The 21410-nt window shown below is 53.4% G+C and overlaps 1 protein-coding gene across 3 annotated transcripts in view; it reads right to left on the bottom strand.

Annotated features, from left to right (window-relative positions):
- ARHGEF10 (Rho guanine nucleotide exchange factor 10) overlaps positions 1 to 15001 on the bottom strand; it is a 61733-nt gene extending 46732 nt beyond the window's left edge. For all 3 annotated transcript variants that reach the window (XM_019953372.2, XM_019953374.2, XM_019953375.2), the window contains exons 1-2: positions 14915 to 15001; positions 2958 to 3107 (exon numbers count right to left, since the gene is read on the bottom strand). In XM_019953372.2, coding sequence (XP_019808931.2) covers positions 2958 to 2994 — 37 coding nt within the window. In that variant the 5' untranslated portion in view covers positions 2995 to 3107; positions 14915 to 15001. The remainder of the gene's footprint in view (positions 1 to 2957; positions 3108 to 14914) is intronic.
- Between the last annotated feature and the right edge of the window lie 6409 nt (positions 15002 to 21410).

The raw sequence follows: 21410 nt of genomic DNA, 5'->3' as shown, positions 1-21410 counted from the left end.
TATATGCTGGAATTAAAATGTGAAATGGCATTAAAACCATCTGTGTCTACCTGAGTTTTCTATACATTAAGTATAAAAATACTAAATAAATTGTACTTAAAAATACGTTGTTCTAAAAAGAAATGAGTGACGGTGGTCCCGGGAGACCCTGTGTCTCAGGTCCCACAGATCATGTTTTGTTCTGACCCCTCCCAGGTTATCTTAGCACCCATGTAGTTCAATAAATTATAAAACTCTTCTCTTTGTAACAGTTTTCATCAATTTGATTTTAGGTGTGCTTCACCTAATTCTCGAAGTCCAGGGGCTGCATGGTGTAACCCCAAAGGAGAAGGGTGACGAAAGGCCAGCCCGTGGTTCTGACTCGCACCGTCATGAACCTCCACACTGTCCAGCATGACCCGTGACATCGCTAAGTTGAAACATCGCTTTTGTCAGGGTATTTAATTGGCATTATGTCCCTGTCACATTCATTTGGCAAGTGTGGATTTAAGGAAATGATGACAACTATACTTGGAAAATGTTCTGGAAAATTTTATTTTTCTCTTGAAGAGACTTCTTGCTCTAAGATGTGTTCACCAGTTTATTTCAGTGAATAAACTGAATACTTAATGATTTAGCAAAAAAAAAGGCAAGGAGGCAGGCAGGCAGCTGCAGAGAGAGATGGGAAGGAGAACTCTGTCAGGCCCAGCCTATCCCAGCTGCCCACAGCTCCTGGCAGACGAGGACCGAATGAATGCCGCAGTCAGCCCACACAGTGACGGAGGCCTGGAGTCGGGAGTGCTGGCTGGCAGGGAGGAAGCCAGGTAGGCTGTCCATCCTCTGAGGAGATAACCCCAGCACCGCTGACCCATTAATGGTTTTTAAAGACTTGTTACAAATTAACACATTAAGAGAAAAGACTAAAAGAATACTCATTTTTAAGGCCAGAGATCAAAGCTATATATATTGTTCCTGGGTTCTCAGACCACAGCTGATTAAATCTGCAAGCTTAACCCAACATATGATGTTTCTCCTGTTTCAGATGAAGGCTATTTGTTTTTAATTCCTTTTACTGTTATGAAGAAGAAGAGCTTTAAGAAGGACCAGGCTGCAAACAGACCAACCAACAAGGGGCTATTCATAGCGGGCCCCCCGCCACCTCCAGGCTCTGCGTGTCACAGCTGGGAGCAGGTCCCTGGGGGCAGCAGGGTCTGCAGAACAAAGCCCCCCCTCTGAAGGCCAGGCCCCTCCCCCGCTGGACGCTGCCCGCTGTCCTTGCCTCTGCGTGAGCTCACTGCACATCACCAGGCAGTGGACGAGGACTGTCCTGAATCAGCATGGATATGGTGCCACTGATGACTTCCTTTCCCTGCCAGGACTCACTTTTTTTTGTTACTAATTACAGAAAGGTTTTAGTTTCTGGTGGCTTATTGTTGCTGTTCAGTCCCTAAGTTGTGTCCAACTCTGTGTGACCCCATGGACTGCAGCATGCCAGGCTTCCCTATCCTTTACTATCTCCTGGGGTTTGCTCAAATTCATGTCCCCTGAGTCAGTGATGCCATCCAACCATCTCATCCTCTGTCGGCCCCTTCTTCTCCTGCCTTCTATCTTTCCCAGCATCAGGGTTTTTTCTATTAAGTCAGCTCTTCGCATCAGCTGGCCAGAGTACTGGAGCTTCAGGTTCAGCATCAGTCCTTCCAATGCGTATTCAGGGTTGATCTCTGTTAGGATGGACTGGTTTGATCTTGCTGTCCAAGGGACTCTCAAAGTCTTCTGCAGCACCACAGTTCAGAAGCATTTACAATCATTAAATGTTGAGATCTGCATCCTGAGACCCCCTGGACCACCTTGTAATGGTGTTTGCATCTGGGACTTGCATCTTCTAATTTGATTCTCTGAGCGCCTCTAGGGGCCCCACCTCTAAGAGTTTTAGGAATGTTACCTCCTGAGGTCAGGGCTACTCCAGTTCTGTCATCCCAAGGAGGAGGCAAACTGATGCCAGGAGAGATGCACACATGTTCTCAGTCATCAGCTCGTGCGTCCTGAGGATGACGTTCAAACCCGAGCAGCTGTTTGGGAAACCCTCAAAGCCACACACTTCTCTGCCGCACCACTTCTTCCCAAATCCTGCTGCATCCAGGCGATTTGACTTGGTGCCTAGGAAGCTTCTAGAAAAGGCCCAGGTCCCTGATGGCAGGCTGGACATGGATGGAGCTTTCCCACCTGAACACAGAAGGACACTATGTACAGAACGCCATGCCGCCACTGGAAACGACAGCTGTGAGAGCCTCGGACTGACATGGGAAATAATAAAGTCTTAAGAATAATGTAAAAATGTACAGTCAACAGTTTTAACAATGGATATTCAACAGTTACCATCATGTAGAAAAGAAATACGAATGAAAAGACAGAAACCTGATCAAAATACAGGTGTCGTAGCGGTGAGGGAAGCATGACCTCGATGATTTTTTAGCTCCCTCTTCACATTCAAGGGAATTTTTAGGAGGACAATTTCACTTTTATAATGGGGCAAATCATACCTAAAGTATCGCTGAATCATTAAGAAGGGGACTTCCCTGGTGGCCCAGTGGCTCAGACTCCACGCTGCCCATGCAGGAGGTGGAGGTCTGATCCCTGGTCAGGGAACTAGACCCTGCATGCCATGCGGCACAGCCAGTCTATTAGCCCCATTGCTAACTGTTACAGATGTTAATTACCCAGAAAGTCATGTAAGGATTAGAGTACTATCATGTTAAATGTGGCACCAACATGCTTCAACCCTGGTCTTAGCCCTAGTGTCCAGCCAGGAAACAGCCACCAGCCACGGGAGATGGTGTGGGTTAGCAGCCTGCACACCTGGCGCCCTATGTCTGCACGACCTTCCAGGCTCCCCAGGGAACCCCCCCAGGTGGACCATGCCTGGAACAGAGCCCACACGTGCCCACCCACCTGCCCGCCGCCCACGCGCAGCCCGTTACCTTCTCGGGCGGGAGCTGGCGGGCCCGGCTGATCCATGCTGCCACGGCCACCGTGCTCTGGGCTTTGGGGCGTGCAGGGCCGCAGGAGGAGGCTCGGCTGTCAGGGCCGGGCGGTGGTGGCCCTGGTGCCACTGGGTGCCCACGGACAGCCTGAGGGGAGGAAAAAGTGGGTGTTCATTGGTGGCTGCAGTGAGGACCGTAACCTCCCGGGAGTAACACTCAGGGCAAAGCGAGGCGGAGAAGAGATTCCTGGTGTCTTGACGGCACCTGGAACCGCACGCAGGAGGCACTGGCTGGACCCCTCCCTGCTCGGGATGCCAAGTCCCTGCTGAACCTCACACGTGTGCTGAGGGGGAAATGGACACGAAAGCCCAAGCATTTTTCTTCTTCCTTCAACTAAATCTTTACCAGTTTGGGGTGAAGAGTTAGTTTCTGAGGACTGAGGAGGAGGCTAGCTGTTTTCTCAAGTCCTTTGGAGCGAGCGCGTCGGTGAACCCGCAGGCCTGGGCTGGATCCCAGGTCCTGCTTCATCCTTTCTATTTCCTGCCTTCCTATTTCCTCACAAGTGGTCTGAGATGCGTGCCACACCAGGCAGGCCACGGGAGGTCTGGTCCCACGCTCCCAAGGAGGCATCCTGTGAACCAAGGACACTGTTTACGGCGTTGATACCCCCAGACACCTGCCTGGGCTCCACCAGAACCATTATGGGAAGATAAACTTAACAGACGTGACTTCCTGGTTCTCGGGGTCCCAGATGAGTGCCAGGGAAGGCCCCCACAGACGCCACACAACACTTAGAGACACCCTCTGGAAGAGGGACCGAGTACGGTCTCCAAACCATCATGACAACATGCGCAGACCACAAGGGTCAGGGGGCTCGAGGCCTGGGGGAGCTGGGACAGTAGCGGACAACCTGAGCCTTTCACCCTCACCAGCAGACACCGGCTTCCGACAGTGAATGCAACACCACTGCTTCCATATAAAGTCAGCAGACCCTCAGCCCACACCTGCCATGTCCTGCTCTGCAAGGTCACAGCAGGGAAGCACACATCACAGAGGTGTGTGCACACATACATACACATGTGCTCACACATGCAAAGGTGTGCACATACATATTCGTGTGATCGCACACGTACGCAGAGGTATGTGCAAACATACATACAGGAGTGTTTGCATGCACGCACACACAGATGTGTGCCTACGTACATAGACGTGCTCACATACGGGCACAGAGGTGTGTGCACATACATATATGTGTGCTCACACACGTGCGCAGAGGTGTGTGGAAGCATTACATACATGTGTGCTCGCACATGGGCACACACAGATGTACACACATACATATACTTGTGTTTACATGCATACACACAGAGGTGTGTGCACACATCACATACACGTGTGCTCGCACGTGTGCACACAGAGGTGTGTGCATACACACACACATGCACATGGAGGCCCAGGAAGCTACAAGGAGGAAACAGGAGGAAGGCCAGGAGGACTTGCAGTCAGGAGAACACAGAAGGGGGTGACATCAGCTGATATATCATTTCCCAAGAGGAAATTCAAAAATGCCTGGGAGGAATCGAGGAAAGAAGAACCTGATGTTCTCAGGGCTCCTGGGGCGATAGGCGCTGCTGTCTTCACACCCTCACCACAGTCAGGGGTGGAGACACTGCCTCCCTCTCCCAGTGCAAAGCAGCTGAGTCCAGAGCAATCTGAGGACCCGCGCAGGCCCTGGGGCTGGCATCAGGGCAGAGCAGCGCCCGCGCACCACTCTGTGGGACCCTAGCCCCGTCTTCCATCGAGCAGACACCACTGGCCCACGGCCGGGCTAATTCAGAGAAGCCAGACGCACAGGCGCACCAGATCTCAGGGTTTTCCGAGTGTTACAGATTCCTTGGGTTTCTCTATTGCGTCGTTTACTCATCTTAAACCACACTGTACAAATCTCATTAATGCTATTTGTCCTACTTAAAATGCATAATACATAGTCTAAGTGATTTCCCCTTTTCCACTGCTAACACGGGACAAGACAAAAGAACACACCAGTGTCTGTCTTGCTCTGGAGCCTGATCCTACAGAACAACCACCGTTCACCTGCTGAGCTCCCAGGACACTGAGATGCACCACGCAGCCATCCTAGTCTTCCAACTGTGGACGAGAGGACGCCCGGGGCTTGTCCCCGGGGCACAGCTGGCACTGGGACCAGCCCCGGCACCCTGGTCTGTGTGTGTGACGTGTATGGAATTCAGAAGATCACGACACTCCAAAACCAGCATTGGCGGGAAACCACCTTCCTGAGAAGGAGACTGTACAGGAAGCTCACGCACACAGGACCTGCCTCTGGGTTTGGGGGCCTGGGTGCCCGTGTCCATGCTCTGCTCCGTGCAGGCATCACCCTGGGAAGCTCACTCCCCGACGCTGGGCGGACGAGAGCCGGGTCTCCTCCCACCTTCTCTGGCCTCCCCGCAGCCTCGGGCCGGCGCCTGCTGCCTCCTGGCTGCCCACTGGGTTTGCAGACAGTGCTTTCGGGGACAGCGTGGAGCCCGCTTGGCCCACGACTGACCCAGGGACAGCGGACAAGCCTGGCCTTCTCACAAGCCCCCCCACCCCCGGCGGACGAGCAGCAGGAGGTAACACCGGTCTGGGCTGCCGGGCCCTGGGAATTATCACTGTCCTTCTCCAGTTTAGGGCTGTGGTTTCCAACAAAAGCCAGCACGTGTGATGGAAGCGGCCGCCTGGAAAGCCAGGCAGGGCACGGGGTGGGCCCACAGTGCGGCCAGGACTCCGCCTCAGAGCCTGGGCAGCTACAGAAGTGCCACCGTCACTAGCTTTTTTTTTGTCAGAGTTTCATGGAAATAGCCTGAGTCTTTGCTCCGGCGAGGTTTCCAGCAGCTGAGCCATCTCTGCAGATCTGCAGGGAGAGCGCCATGGATGCCCCAAGGGTCTGGGACCTGCTGCCTTTCCAGCGGGTATTTCCCCCGGGGGCTCGGGGTCCAGAGGGTGAGGAAGGGGGTGCAGTCGCCACCAACGTCATCCCTGCGGAGAAACAGCATGAGTACCTGGGATGCGGGAGCATATCTGGGGAGACCCTGTTCAGGGCTCCCCTCTGGCCCAGGGCCCCGGCATCGTCACTGTGAACCAAGATAAAGGGACGCCCATCAGCGGCTGCGGGGCTGGGGGCCGACGGCACTCACCCCCTGGTTGTTGGTGCCGCCCAGTCACACGAGGTGGGGCACAGATTATAGGCCGAGCCTGTGCCCAACCCACCCAGCTCGGGCTCCCAGAGTCCAGCCACCACAGACTGTGCTGAAGACTGTCGGGGGACCCAGGGTGCCCCACAAGGACTGGACATATGCCATGAGTTGGAGCCAACACACCTCAAACCCGGGGACAGGGCCTGGGGATGCTTGGATGCGGAATCCTGATGGGCTCACTGCCGCCAGGCCCGTCTCTGTCTAAAACCACAAACTTCCGAGCGAGCTCACGGGAGAAAGGCTCTATCTACCTCCACACGGAGATCCAGGAGGGGAGTGAAAAGCTCACATATCTTGTTGGGAAGGCTCCATGAACTTAACTCTAAGTTAAGTCAAAAACACAACAAGCCTTTTCACTGAATGTTTTCATAGATTTTTAAGTAAATGTGATGCTCACAGAAACAAGAATGAAGGAAGGAAGGAGAGTGGAGAGAGGAAGGGGAAAGAAGAAAAAGCAGCTCTCCCAATAAGCCAGGCCAGGAACGCAGCTGCCGGGGGATGTCTACTTGGTGACCATTGAACCTGACCACAGAGGGCACGGGGTGCCGAGCACCCTCAGGGCCCCGCTGTGGTGTGTCTTGGGTCGCCTGTTTCTCTGCTCACATCAGACTGAGGCCACTTCCATGAGGCCTGAGTCCGCTCCCCACCAAAAAAAAGAAAAAAGAGTGAATAGAAGCAATTTATTCCATGCAGCAGAGACTGTGAGACAGCAGCTAATCGGCAAATGTTCACTGTCTTTTCCAAATGGTGCTTCGCCCTGGGGATCAACCCCTGAGAACTCCTGGGAGGAGCGCTCACGGGGAACCATAGCCCACACCCTGCTGGCCACACCCGAGCCTCCTGGCTCTGCTGCCTTGGCCTCAAATCCTTACAAACCAACTTCCTCGTGCACACTTCCAGGTGCGAATCCCCTCACCTTGCAGACTGAGCTCCCATCCTCCCTCCCTGCTGTGGTGTCTCTGTGTCCCTCCATGTCTCTCCCTCTCTGTGTCTGTCCTGTATCTCGGTATCTCTGGCCCTGTCTCTGTGTCTCTGGCCCTGTCTCTACGTCTCTGTGTCTCCCTGTGTCTCTCCATGTCTCTCCCTCTCTGTCCTTGTATCTCGGTGTCTCTGGCCCCATCTCTGTGTCTCCCTGTGTCTCTGCATCTCCCTGTGTCTCTGTATCTCCCTATGTCTCTGTGTCTCCCTGTGTCTCTGTATCTCTCCATATCTCTCCCTCTCTGTGTCTGTCTTGTACCTCTCGGTCTTTGGCCCCATCTCTATGTCTCTGTGTCTTCCCCTCCCCCTTCCTGCCTGCTCTCTGATCTGCCAGCAGGAAGGGACACACCCCTTCCTTGGGAAGCCCATCCTGGGCGGGTCTGGTGACAGGATTCAATCCCAGGGAACCAGACGGGGAGGCAGGGACAGGAGAGGTGGACACTGTGGGGCTGGGGACACAGCTGGAGGAGCAGGGGACAGATGGCTGGGGGGACACAGGTGTGGCCAAAAGTCAGGAAATAGAGCCCCACTGCCGCCCCGGCCTCCACAGCAGCGCTGACCCCATCCCCATGTCTGCCCAGCCCCTCAGGGTGCAGGCTCCAGGACAGAGCTCTGCCACTCCTGTTGACCTGGAGGGGGGGCGGTGACAGCTCTACCCACGGTGTGCCCCCTCCCCGGGGAGTCACCTGGACCTCCCCAGACGCGGTCCCTATAGGCCCCAGGCCGTGACACGCGGGACCACAGGAACCAACCTGTGGAGCTCTGGCTGCCGCCCACACCATCATCCGCAGGCTTACAGGCGTGGAAACGCATTGACTACTCATCAGGGCCTCTGAACAAGGATCGGAGCCCAGAGCCGTAGCTGACGCGTGGGCTGCTTTCAGACACACCGAGGGCGGGGCGGCCCTGGGCGATGCTCCTCGCCCCTCCTGGTCCAGCTCTCCTCCCCTCAAACCCCTAAACCAGCGGCCTGCACGAGACTGGACACGGGGTGCCCCCCAGACCCAGCGGGCCCTGCCCCACACTGGTGCCGAGCCAGAGTCGAGAGTCAGGAGGACCGCCACCCTGCCGCCCCCACCGAGGGCCAGGGGCCCAGACTTGCAGCCCAAATGCCCCCTCTATGGGCTCCTGAAGCCCTCCTGCCTCCAGACACAAACACGGGTGTCCACGGTCACGCAATCCAGCCCGAGAGCCTCCTCTCAGAACCATCTAGACACACAACCCCTTCCTTTCAGAACTCACCAAGGACAAAGTTAATTCTGCCTTTACTTGGCCACGTCTCTGAGAAATCTTTTCACAAAGCCAGTGTTACAGTCATCAAACAGGAGAAAGTCACCCCTGCGAAGGGGGCAGCGCCGACAGGGGGCGACACCCCGGGCCCTGTCACTGGCTGGAGCTGGCCGTCCATCTGTCCAGGCCTCCCTGTCACCTCCCCCGGCACACGGCCCAACCGAGGACAGGCCCCGAGCACACCTGCCAGGGGCAGTTCAGCACTTGTGCAAGGACCAAGAGCCCCGCGGACCAGGAGGAGGGGAGCAGGGAGGAGGGGAGCAGGGAGGAGGGGAGGAGGCCAGAGACGCACCCCCACCCGCCCCTCCTCCTGGGACCCACACGCCCAGCAGTTTCTTGCATAAAGTAAATTCCAGCTCTCAAAAATCACCCTGACAGACACGGCATCCCGCCTTGGGACGGAAGGAATTTGGGGAAACCCTGGGCTGACATCCAAGCCCCTGCCTTCTTTGCACGGGCACCTGCTGCCCGCCTGGGGGACCCATCTGAGGGGTCACGCTGCAGCAGGAGTGCCCCCTTGTTTACGGGAAATGCAAGTAACTCCTCCCGCAGAGCAGGAAGGGCGCCGCGTGCACGTGTGATTACATCAGGCAGATGCAGGCGAAGCCGCTGTCCCCCCAGACTGGAGCCTTCCATCACGTGTCGGCGCAGCGGCCCGCCCAGTGTAGGGCAGCCTGGCCCCACCTGGTCCCTCCCTACGGACGCCCACCCACCCGACAACGGCTCGGACCACCCTGCAGACCGAGGGGGCACCGGGGGAAGCACCTTGCTGTGAAGCCCAGGATGCCCTCGACCGCCTGGCCTCCCCGGGGTCCCCACCCCAACCCACACATGGGGGAGATGGGCGCCAGGGTCCCCTGCCCTCCTGTTGGCCCAGACGGGCTACAGGGACGCACACCCTGGAAACAATCTCTCCCCCTCGACTACCTGCGATTCACGTCCTAAACACTCCTGCCGTCTGGCAAACGCTGCACCTTTCATTCCTTCCTATTAAGTCACTGCGAGCAGCGCGTGTCTAAACGCTTTTCCAGAACAGAGGCCAGCGGCAGGCCCAGCAGGTTCCCTCCAGGCCCCAATCAGTTCTGGACCCGAAGCGGGACTCTGTCCTCCGCAGACCCCTGGGAGGTCTAAAATCGGCCTGGGTCTGATTTTAGTTCCAACAGAAAAGTGACCAAGGCCATGTCCCCCAGGACAAGAACTCTGACACCAGGCTTGGCCTCCGCACTGTCTGGCAGAAGGGCCCGCAGGCTGAGTCCCCAGCCATGCAAGCAACATCCGACTCAGCTTCTCTGACGGACGGAATCAGGGCTGCCCACTGGCCACTGCCCAGTCCAGGGCTTGAGAACAAAGCGTGCATTGATGTCTTATCAGTTTCACAGCGAGCAGGCTGCCGGGGCCAGGGGCCAAGGCCACGTCCCCCAGGGGGAGCTGACGGTCGCACCAGCCCAAGCTCCAGCCCCACACTTGGCCTCCCGGCATCTCCCAGCCAGGCTCAGACCTGCACATGCAGGGAGTGAAAAGACACGCCGAATTCCTTCCATCAGAGCTCAGCGCTCCTTGCCCAGAAGCAGACTCTGGCTCCTGACTTGGAATCACGTCTAACTCTGGAAATCCTGGGCTGTTTCTACACTGGCCCACACAGGCGTCCCATCCCCACCGCTAGGCAAATCCCTGCACTTCCAAGCCCTTGCATGCCACTGCTGAAGCAAGGCAGAGCACCCGCCCAACTCCCTGCGCCAGAGACCCCGACATCCTCCTGGGTCCAAGGCCTCTTGGGCTTCCCCGGTGGCTCAGTGGGTGAACAACCCACCTGCAATGCAGGAGACACAGGTTCGATCTCTTGATCAGGAAGATCCTCCGGAGGAGAGCATGGCAACCACTCCAGTATTCTTGCCTGAAGAATCCCATGGACAGAGGAGCCTGGTGGGCTACAGTCCACGGGGTCGCAAACAGCTGGACACAACCTTGCAACTGAACAATAACACCCACCAAGGCCTTCCAGGCCTCTGCGGAGACCCTTTCAGCTCAACAGTCTCAAGCTCCTTCAAGTCAGTCACCACTCCATCTTCTCTTCAGAGAAAGAACATGAATAACAGAATAAAACATTGAGTGTGCATGGCTGCTGCTGCTGCTGCTAAGTCGCTTCAGTAGTGTCCGACTCTGTGCGACCCCATAGACGGCAGCCCACCAGGCTCCTTTGTCCATGGGATTCTCCAGGCAAGAACATTGGAGTGGGTTGCCATTTCCTCCTCCGATGCATGACAGTGAAAAGTCAAAGTGAAGTCCCGGTCGTGTGCGACTCTTAGCGACCCCACGGACTGCAGCCTACCAGGCTCCTCCGTCCATGGGATTTTCCAGGCAAGAGTCCTGGAGTGGGATGCCATTGCCTTCTCCAAGTGTGCATGGCACACTTCTATTAAAACTCTTCAGCTTATCCTGTATGGTCAGATCCTGTTCTCCACACCGATGAGAAATGACTCAAGTTCAAAGTTCACATCTGTTTGACTTTGAAGGCTGAATGTCCACAGTGCCTTCTTTTTAAAAAAAAAAAAATGACCTCCACTTGCCAGGCTCTGGTTCCCCGCAAACTGCCAGCTTCTAGGCCAAGAATTAAGAGCAAAGCCTCAGTCCAGGAAGCAAAGCCCCCACCCTCAGGACCCGGACCTCCTCGCGCATGGAGAAGTCCTTGTCTTCGCGTAGTTATCATTGTGTGGACTGTTTGGGCACCCTTACCTATTCCTTTCGTTTCTTCATAAAATGCCCAGTTCGGGAACCCAGGCAACTACTGAGTCAGGTCTGGGAGCCTCACTTGGGCCACCAGGCCAGCGGCCCCCTGGGAAAGGCTGGCTCAGCCGTCCTCCTGGGAGCACTGAGACCTCCCCCCGCCCCCACGGGCCTTGTCCCTGCTCCCTTTCACAAGGGCACAGGGAGGCTGCAGCAACCTCTGACGTCACATTTACTTTAAAAAGCAATTTCTAGTATCAGAAAGTGGCTCCTGGAAGAGAAACACTTTAAACCTAAAACAAAAAACTCCAAAAAATCTTTTTAAAAATCTTTTGAACATTGCTTAAGGGAACCATAAAACATCAACAACCCACAGAAAGCATTCTGTACTAGCAGGTACCCATTACTTTCCCGACATGAAGAAGAACAGGAAATGAAAGAACAACAGCAGTGCCCGTGACTGGTCATTTTTATAATCAAAGTTTTGAAAACGCACACACAGAAACAAAGATGTAAAGAAGCAAAAGCCGACCTCAAGGCCTGCTTCTCTGAAGTCTGAGTTCGGAAGGAGTCCCAGTGAGGGGTGTGTGCTGGGTGGAGCTGGTGGTGGGTCAGGGGTCCCGTGCCAGCTCCCCTGGGCCTCACTCCCACAGCCATCATGGTCAGAGAGGGCCCGAGCCCCCACTGCTGGCCCCAGCCCACACCCCCAGACCCGGTGCCCCTCTGTACTGCTAAGCCCCAGAACTTCCCAAACTACACTTCCAGAAGGCTTAACTGGGGAGCAGTAATCCTGCTCCATAAATGTTTAATGCCTGTGATCCGCTTCTGTCTCGTTTCACTCCACTCCCTTTCTACCCGGGCAAACTATGAGTAATGTGTGAAATAAACACCAACGTGCTATGAGTATCTCAAGATCTGGATTTTCATTGCAGCCTTTCTATCACGCCTCGTGCAATAAGAATACCGTATTATTCAATGTGGGTCTTTAATTTATAGTGACACAGCCATACTCACGGCATTTTCATTTTGCTCTCATGCAGAACATTCTTGGTTTAAAATGCATTTTCACAACTTGCCTTCCAGCAATTTCCTAAGTCAGTAAACTGAGGTTCTACAGGGGACGTGACTCTTCCAGGGTCGGGTGAGCAGTTCCAGAACTCAGCCCAGGGTCTGAATGCCACCAGAACACCTCAATCTCCAAGAATCTCCAAAGAGAAGTTTCTAACCTTCTAACCACACCAGAAAAACTTCAGAGAACATCAAAATTTCAAGAAAACAAATTCAATAAAACAAAGTCAAGCTTGAACGTAACAAATTAAAAAAAACTATTTTTAATAACTCTGGATTTTACCTCATCCCTGTCTATAGCTGCTTTGATAATACCTGGCCTGAGAGAGAGAGAGAGACTAATTATTTCAGGAAACCATGGGAGTCTACACCTGACTATGAACAGTCATGCAGCCACCTAACTGCAGATGATGTTGTTGTTGTAACAATAACAACAGTCACTAAGTCATGCCCAACTCTTTGCAACTCCATGGATTGTAGCACGCCAGGCTTCCCTGTCCTTCACCATCTCCTGGAGTTGGCTCAAATTCATGTCCATTGAGTTGGTGATGCCATCCAACCATCTCATCCTCTGTCATCCCCTTCTCCTCCTGCCTTCAATCTTTCCCAGCATCAGGGTCTTTTCCAATGAGTCAGTTCTTCACATCAAGTGGCCAAAGGATTGGACCTTCAGCTTCAGCATCAGCCCTTCCAATGAATATTTAGGACTGATTTCCTTTAAGATTGACTGGTTTGTTCTCCTTGCTGTCCAAGGGACTCTCAAGAGTCTTCTCCAATACCACAGTTCAAAAGCATCAATTCTTCAACGCTCAGCCTTCTTTATGGTCTGACTGTTACATCCATACATAACTGCTGGAAAACTACAGTTTTGACTATACAGAGCTTTGTCGGCAAAGTAATGTCTCTACTTTTTAATATGCTGTCTAGGTTGGTCATAGCTTTTCTACCAAGGAGCAAGTGTCTTAATTTCATGGCTGCAGCTGCCATCTGCAGTGATTTTGGAGCCCCCCAAAAATAAAGTCTGTCACTGTTTCCATTGTTTCCCCATCTATTTGCCATGAAGTGATGGGACCAGATGCCATGATCTTACTTTTCTGATTGCTGAGTTTTAAGTCAGCTTTTTCACTCTCCTCTTTCAACTCTCATCAAGAGGCTCTTTAGTTCCTCTTGCTTTCTGCCATAAGGATGGTGGTATCTGCATATCTGAGATTGATATTTCAATAACTGAAATATTGACTGCAGATGGAGTCACTTAACCAAACCATACCCCAGGGCCAGTCAAGTAAATACGGTGAGAGCTTATGGGATACATTATAACAATATATTAATATTACACAGAGTATATCTCATCTTTCCTTTATTATAAAAGTTATTTCCTTGAAAACATGTTCAAAATATATATTTTAAGCGATGAACAGTAAAAATGTTATTCCTTGCAATGTTCTACCTGGAGGGATATTAAGTAACTCTTGCATAAGATCCAGGACATTGGCAGCTACTTTATTTTGACTTTGTGGCTCAACCAAAGAAAAGCTAAAAATCCACTGCACTTTGAGTTCATGAGAATTTTCACCTCCAGTAATTGAAATGTAAATATTACATTGCACCAAGTATGTCTGCTGCTTTCTCAGAATGTTCACATCCTGTTAAGGGCTGAAACATTTACTCAGATTTCTACCTTCAAACTGAGGCTCTTCCAGAGGGGAAGTGTTGCCAGGTAGGGATAAGAAGTCACCTGTCCCGGCTGGCAGCGCACCTGTTTATCTCCCAGCCATGGAAGACGGGAGGGAGGGTTTCTAAAGTAGCAATTACCTTCACCCTAAAGTGGGCCAAGGAGAAGGAAATGGCAACCCACTCCAGTATTCTTGCCTGGAGAATCCCAGGGACAGAGAAGCCTGGTGGGCTGCTGTCCATAGGGTTGCACAGAGTCGGACACAACTGAAGCAACTTAGCATGCATGCATGCATTGGAGAAGGAAATGGCAACCCATTCCAGTATTCTTGCCTGGAGAATCCCTGGGACAGAGGAGCCTGGTGGGCTGCCGTCTATAGGGTCGCACAGAGTCAGACACGACTGAAGCGACTCAGCAGCAGCAGCACCCAAGTGGGCCAAGGGCTTTTGCCTTTATAGGAAAATACAAACGACTATTTCCGACCTAAACACCCCAACTGGCCACTCCTCAGGGTACTTCACTGGGCCCTGGTTCATCCAGACCCCAGGCCGGGCCCGGATGCCTCCTGCACCTCCTGACGGCCGGTGTGTCTCGATCCGTTGCCGTTATCCCAGGACTCGCGATAAGTGGGGCGCTTCCAGGGCCTCAGCTCCGCCACCTGCACTGTCCACGCCCGGGGCTGCGTGTGCCCCGAGCGGCCCTCGCACCGTCCCCCAAAATCTGGGGTGGGCGGGCAGCCCGGACTGCAAGGTGCGGTGGGATCGGCCAGTTCGACGGACCTGGGCAGAAGGGAAGCTTCCCAAGGAAAAAAGGAAACTCCGAAGCTCCGCGATAGGTCGGCTCGCGGGCGGCGCCCTTCAAGGACCCCAACCACACCCCTGCCCGCTCTCATCCTGCAGGACCCCAGCGGCCCCCCGCCCCGCCCGCACTCAAGCCACGGGACCCCGTCCTCCCTGACCCGCACTCACCCTGCAGCCGGGACGGGACCCCCGCCCGCCGTCCCTCCGCCGACCCCTCTCCTAGCCCCGAGTCAGCCGCCCCTGGATGCGCCCCGGCCCCGCCCACAGGGAGGTAGGCCCGCCCGCGCGCCGTGATTGGCCTAATTTCGAAGCTCCGGGACTCCATTGGCTGCCGCGCCTGCCCGTTCCTCGGCCGTGCCCCGCCCCCGCGCCCGCGCATTCCTGCGGAGCCACGTGGCCGCGCGCCCCCTCCTTCTGCCCAACGCCCGGCTCGGCTGCGCACGCGTGGGATCGCGGCGCCGGGCGGGCAGGCTTCCCGGACCCCCCGGAACCCCCGAACCCCCGTCTCTCCCCGCAGAGCCCTCGGGCTGGGCACACGTTGGGAGGGTCCCCGGCCTATCTCTCCCCCAGCTCCCCAACCCCCTCCCCGTCCCCAAAGCGTCCACCCCTTCCCTTTGCTGGCTGGCCCTGCCTGCAGGGGCGTTCCTGGCTCCTCTAGAGGTCAGCTGCCTCAGACCCGCCAAGCCTTGGGGGTTTGGAAAAGCAAAGATTTCTCACATTTCCGAGGCAGTTTTTAAAGCTTGCCTTTTACTGAAAAGTTCTCATATTCACCTTCACTTTGCCAGTGAACATGGGTTAGAATTCACTATCCTGTAAGAGCCAAAAAGTAATGACTTAAAAGGCAGAGGTTAACCCTGCGGTGTCACCCTTTGAATGGACAATGCTAACCGGGACTAAGGGAAACTGTTAGCCACTCAGTAGTGTCAAACTCTTTGCGACCCCGTGGGCTGTAGCCCCCCAGGTTCCACTGTCCGTGGGATTTCCCAAGCAACAATACTGGAGTGGATAGCCATTCCCTTCTCCAGGGGGATCTTCCCGACCCATGGACCGAACCCCCGTCTCTTGCTTTGCAGGCAGAATCTTCGGGGTCTGAGCCTAAAAAGCATCCTTCTACTATGATCTCATTTGAGGTGAAAATCCGCATATATGCTTGGTTCCTCACAAAAGCACCTTGAGATGAAGAAGAATTCCCTAATGTGTTGTTGAAATTATTTGCAAGGAGCATTTCTTCGTTTTATAATTTTAAAAAGGAAGCATATTATTATAGCATATGCTGTAATTTCTGCTATAGGACAAAATGCCAGAGAAGAATACAAACCAAAATGACAGCTTTAGAATGTTGCCTGTTACCTGGTCAACACGGTAAATAGTGAGTCACACCCTAGGCTCCTGTCCAAATCTCTCAATCATAGAAGTAATTTAATTCAGAATTTTAGAACTTCCAGGCATCATAAAGATCTAGGGTGCCATCCACTAAGGTTTGTAGAAGGGAGACGATAATATAGTTAAATGTCACAAAGCTAATTTAAACATCAAATGACTCTAAAGCCACCCTGCTCTGTAAAAGTTCTTTCCCTGCAAATTGTAGCTCATGTAACTCACAGCTACCATATAAAGAATACAATGACTGGGGGAAAATAATAGTAGATAAGATATTATTTTGGGGTCTCCCAGGTGGCACTAGTGGTAAAGAATCCACCTGCCAAAGCAGGAGATATAAGAGATGTGGTTTCAATCCCTGGGTCTCAAAGATCCCTAGAGGAAGGCATGGCCACCCACTTCAGTATTCTTGCCTGGAGAATCCTATGGACAGAGGAGCCTGGTGGGGTTCATCCACAGCGTCTCAAAGAGTCGGACATGACTGAAACAACTTAGCACAGACACACACACACACACACACACAAGGTAATATTTTAGCAATCTGTGTTATTAGAGATTGCTAATTTTATGGGAAAAGATTGAGCTGTTTTAGAGAACCCTGGAAAGATACTAGAGCCTGAGTCAATTGAAAAATATACTTCCTCTCAGTGACTTTAATGCTGGAAAAATTATTTTGGGTCTCTTTTCCTAGGACTCTTTGAATAGCTTATTCAAAGACCTCTTACCCAATTTTCATAGTAACCATGGTAGACAGAGATAGAAAGCCCAAGTGAATTAGCTCTAGTTCACCACCGAACAAGAAGATCCTGATACATGTTTTCTGATCTAGTGGAGCAGAAATAAGAAGGAAATCATACTGTGCATGGATGAAACAAGGGATGTGGGATCCTATTTCGGTCTGTAACACTAATAAAATCCTGTATGAATTACACAAGTCTCTGAACTTCCATCTCATCCTCTAGAAAATGTGATTAATAGTGTCTACATCATAGATAAGAAACTTGAAAGGGAGAACGACACAGAGAACACTGTGATGTCCGGGAAGAGTAGATGCTCCCTAAATCATAATTTTCAGGAACAGGAAAACACATTGAACCAGTGTTTCTAATAGATGGCTCACAAGTTCATTTTTAAAAACTTAAGTTCAAGAGGCTGCCACTGTCATCATTTTTCACTCAGAAATCGTGTTATTTTGGACCAGTGGGGACAACGCAGTAGCAGCACCGTGACTAGAAGCAGGAATGAAGCGCCCCATTTCCACAACGGCCCTGTTAACCCCTGAGCTCCGAAGAGCATGCTCACTGCAAAGAGCATGCTCACTGCGAAGAGCATGCTCACTGCGAAGAGCATGCTCACTGCAAAGAGCATGCTCACTGCGAAGAGCATGCTCACTGCGAAGAGCATGCTCACTGCAAAGAGCATGCCGAAGCGGGTGGGGTGGGGTGCTGGGGCAGAAAGAACACCGACTGAGGCCTCCAGTCCTGTCTAGTGTATACTGGTGTTCTTCAGATACATCACCATTTTCTGTAAGCCCTTTTGTGGAAGAGGATGAAAGATGAGAGTTTCCACTGCAATTCTGCCTTTGACCAGTGGGCTACCATATGCATATTTGGAGAGAGAAGCCGCGAGACACTGATTATGAGGAACTGGCTCACACAGGTATGAAGGCTGAGAAGCACCATGATGCACCATCTGACTCTAGAGAGCCAAGGAATTGCGGGAGTCGATGATGTGAATCCCAGTCTGAGGACAGGAGCAGATGACGTGAGATGACCCAGCTCACCATCTTGTTACAGTCAAGCCCTCAATTGATTGGGCCATGAGTGGGGGCGGTTTATTAAGTCCCCCGACTCAAAGGACAATCTCCTCTGGAGGCACCTGGAAGTAATGTTCAATCTGGGTAACCCATGGCCGACAGTTGCCCCATAGAATGAACCGTCACAAATGCACATTGCTGATGTGAGTGTAGAACGGTTCAGCCACTCAGAACATTTGTTCTGCAGTTTCTTGTAGGACAGGCTCAGCAACCCTACTCTTAGATATGTCCTCAAGGTACAGGAAAAGAGAAGTCCATAAAAAGACCATTACAAGAGTTTTTGATTTATAACATTTCAAACTGTTCAAAACAGTGCATAGTTCAAAACTGGGAACAATTCAAATTTCATCAAGGGGTGAGTGTATCGACCGAGTGTGGTACAGTCACACAGTAGAAGACGGTGTGTAACAAAAAATAACAGTCGCAGGGAATCAACTGCACCCAGTAGCTGAGATGAGCCTCAGAGCCCTCGCACTGCAGGAAAAAACAGACCTGACGCAAACCCTCTGCCCCAGACTGCGTGTCCCTTTCTGCATAAATGAAAGAAAGTCTGGGGGTGCACTCCCTCAGCCCAAGCCCCAGGGCCTGGACCAGAGAGGCATGGTGCCCAGAGCCTCCTCCCTGGCTGAGCCACACTCCCCTCCTGGGCTTGCCTGAAGCATCTCTGCTTCCCACCCTGCCCCCACCCATATCCCCTGCGATAGCTGGCAGGCCAAGGGGACACGGGGTGGCGGGAAGCAAAGCGCAGGAAGCAGAGAAGAGGCAGAGGCACCCAGGGAGATAAGTGAGGCGGGGTCACGCGGCTGCTGTTTCTAGCGGTCACTGGAATCTGGAGGGGGAGAAGGAAGCATTGTTCCAGGCAGGAGACAGGACTCTTTTGTTCCCAGAGCACTTGTAACAAGGACTAAGCTGTTTTCTGGCTTTGCTATGTCTCCAGCGGGGGAGGTGAAGGGCAGGCTCGGAGCAGGGAAGGCCGTCCCTCTGCGTCCCCCCGCAGAGTTGGGGGTTGGTGGACAGGGGCCTCCATCTCAGTGCTTCAGGCTCACACGCAGGCTCCTGGGGGCCAGAAGGTGACACCCGAGGTGTGAGGGCCCCCAGGGGGCTGTGCTCTTCCCTCCCTCCCCCCTTCCCCACCTTTCCTCTGGCAGAACAGTTCAAAATTCAGGGATCTGGAACTGGGAAGGAATGTCAAAGAAGGACAGAGAAAGAGGATGGGTGTTCTAGAACATTTTTTCTTGCTCTCAGAGCCCTGGTCCTCCCCAGAGCAAGCTCTGATTCTCAGCAGGGTGGGCGCAGGGGTCACAGGTCCAAGAAGGTACACAGTCAGGAAGGTGCCATGGCTCGAGGAGCCCCGAGACATGGCCGGCACCCCACTCCTTTTTCTGTCCCCACGGCCTGAGGGCCTCTGTGGGTGAGAAGCAGGTCATTGCAGCCCCCATCCCACCCTGAGAGGCCAGTGCCCCTCAGAACTGGGCAGCACCTGCACCTAGTTATCCAGGACCTGCAGATGGTGGAGGGGACTGGGTCTGGGCCCTGGGAATTCGGAGCCAGGTGGTCTGACAGCGCAGGAGAGAGGAGCCTGAAGGGGACAGAGGGGTGCAGACCCCCGCCCGCGCGCCCACCTGCAGCTTCCCGCCTGGTCCTGGAGCCTGCCCCCACGCCCACCCTCCCCCCAGGATGTTTCCTTTGCTCAAGGGTATCCCCACCCCCTCGAGGAGGTCCCAGCCCTGAAGGATTCCCTGGGCTGCCCCCGCTACTGCCTCCCCCTCTCAGCAGGATGCTGACTCCCTCCGCACCGACAGCCTGGAGGCGGGTGACTTGCGGGGTCCACTCCCACCCACGCCAGAAGGACATGAGTGCCTCTCTGGGGACCAGGAGTCCCTGCTCCTGCCTGAGGCCACCTCGGCTACTTTGCAGGCTCTGCTGCCACAGCCTGCCAGTCCTCCTCCCCAACTTCCAGACCCTCTCATGGCGCGTGCAGGCCGGCCCCCCTCTGCGCCTGGGACCCTTTCTGCGAATTCTGCCAGGGGTCTGTTTCTGTGGAACGCCACTGAGATTGCTCACGCTTCCACTTCCCAGCCTCTTGCCCGCCGCCCCCTCCTACGTGGCTGTGGTCACGGAGCTGTGACCCAGGGGACAGAAGTGTGTCTGCTCCGGGGCCAGCCCAGAACCCCTCAATCCCATGGGGTTCCTGGGTGGGTGCTGGGAGTGCATTTGTTCTAATGCGGTGGCTTCAGGATGGGGGCTCCAAAGTCACGGAGCCAAGATTAGAAGCTTGGAACTTCCAGCCCCACCCACCTCTCCTGGGAGGAGAGAGGCTGGAGACTGAATTCATGATGCATCGTGACTGTGCCTACATGATGAAGCCTCCATCAAAACCCACAAACTACAGGGTTCAGAGAACTTCTAGGAGTGTGGGCACAGCCCCAGCTCTAGGGGCGGAAGCTCCTGTCCCCCAGACACTCCCAGACCTTGCCCTCTGTGCCTCATCATCTGACTGTCTGTATCTTTCAACCTCATCCTTTCCTGTATTAGGTAACACACCAGTAAACGTAAGTAGTGTTCCCTGAGTTCCGTGAGCAAATTACTTAACCCAGGGAAGGGAGCCCAGGTGAGTCAGAAGTGGGAGAGGCCTGGGCTGGTGTGTAAGCTGGACATCTGTGGGACCCAGCCCTTAACTGCAGTGTCCCTCTCTTCATCCTGCTTGTAATCTTCCAAAAATGACCCTGGTCTTTATGTAAAAGGAGATGTTTGCTCATGAGAATGATACAGTGGAGAATTCTCACAACACCAAGTGCTGACAAGGCTGGGAGCAGGGGGTGACTGGAATTCTCGTGTTGATTATGGGGATGTAGATAGAACATTTTATCAGGAAGACCATCTGCAGTCTCATAAAGTAAGCATGTAAGTACTATCCGACCCAGCAATTCCACCAGGTATTTATCCCAACTACAGAAACCTGCATTGCAAGACTTGTACAAGGAGTGTTCTTGGCAGCTTTATTCAAAACACTGCCTTTGCAGAGACAACCCATCAGTAGGTGACCAGATAAACAAATACTGTTACATCTATGCAATGGAATGCTGAAAGTGAAAGTGAAAGTCGCTCAGTCATCTCTGACTCTTTGAGACCCCATAGACTATACAGTCCATGGAATTCTCTAGGCCAGAATAATGGAGTGGGTAGCCTTTCCCTTCTCCACGGGAATCTTCCCAACCCAGGGACCGAACCCAGGTCTCCTGCATTGCAGGTGGATTCTTTACCAGTTGAGCCACAAGGGAAGCCCAAGAATACTGGAGTGGGTAGCCTATCCCTTCTCCAGTGGATTGTCCCAACCCAGGAATGAAACTGGGGTCTCCTGCATTGCAGGCGGATTCTTTACCAACTGAGCTATCAGGGAAGCCCTCAGTGGAATGCTACTCGGTATTAAAAAAAAAGAACAATGTTGAAAAATCTGAAAGAAATGAG

Source organism: Bos indicus, chromosome 27 (assembly GCF_029378745.1).
Source record: "Bos indicus isolate NIAB-ARS_2022 breed Sahiwal x Tharparkar chromosome 27, NIAB-ARS_B.indTharparkar_mat_pri_1.0, whole genome shotgun sequence".
Taxonomy (NCBI): domain Eukaryota; kingdom Metazoa; phylum Chordata; class Mammalia; order Artiodactyla; family Bovidae; genus Bos; species Bos indicus.
The sequence above is the reverse complement of the archived record's forward strand: the minus strand, read 5'-3'. Positions and strand labels throughout refer to the sequence as shown.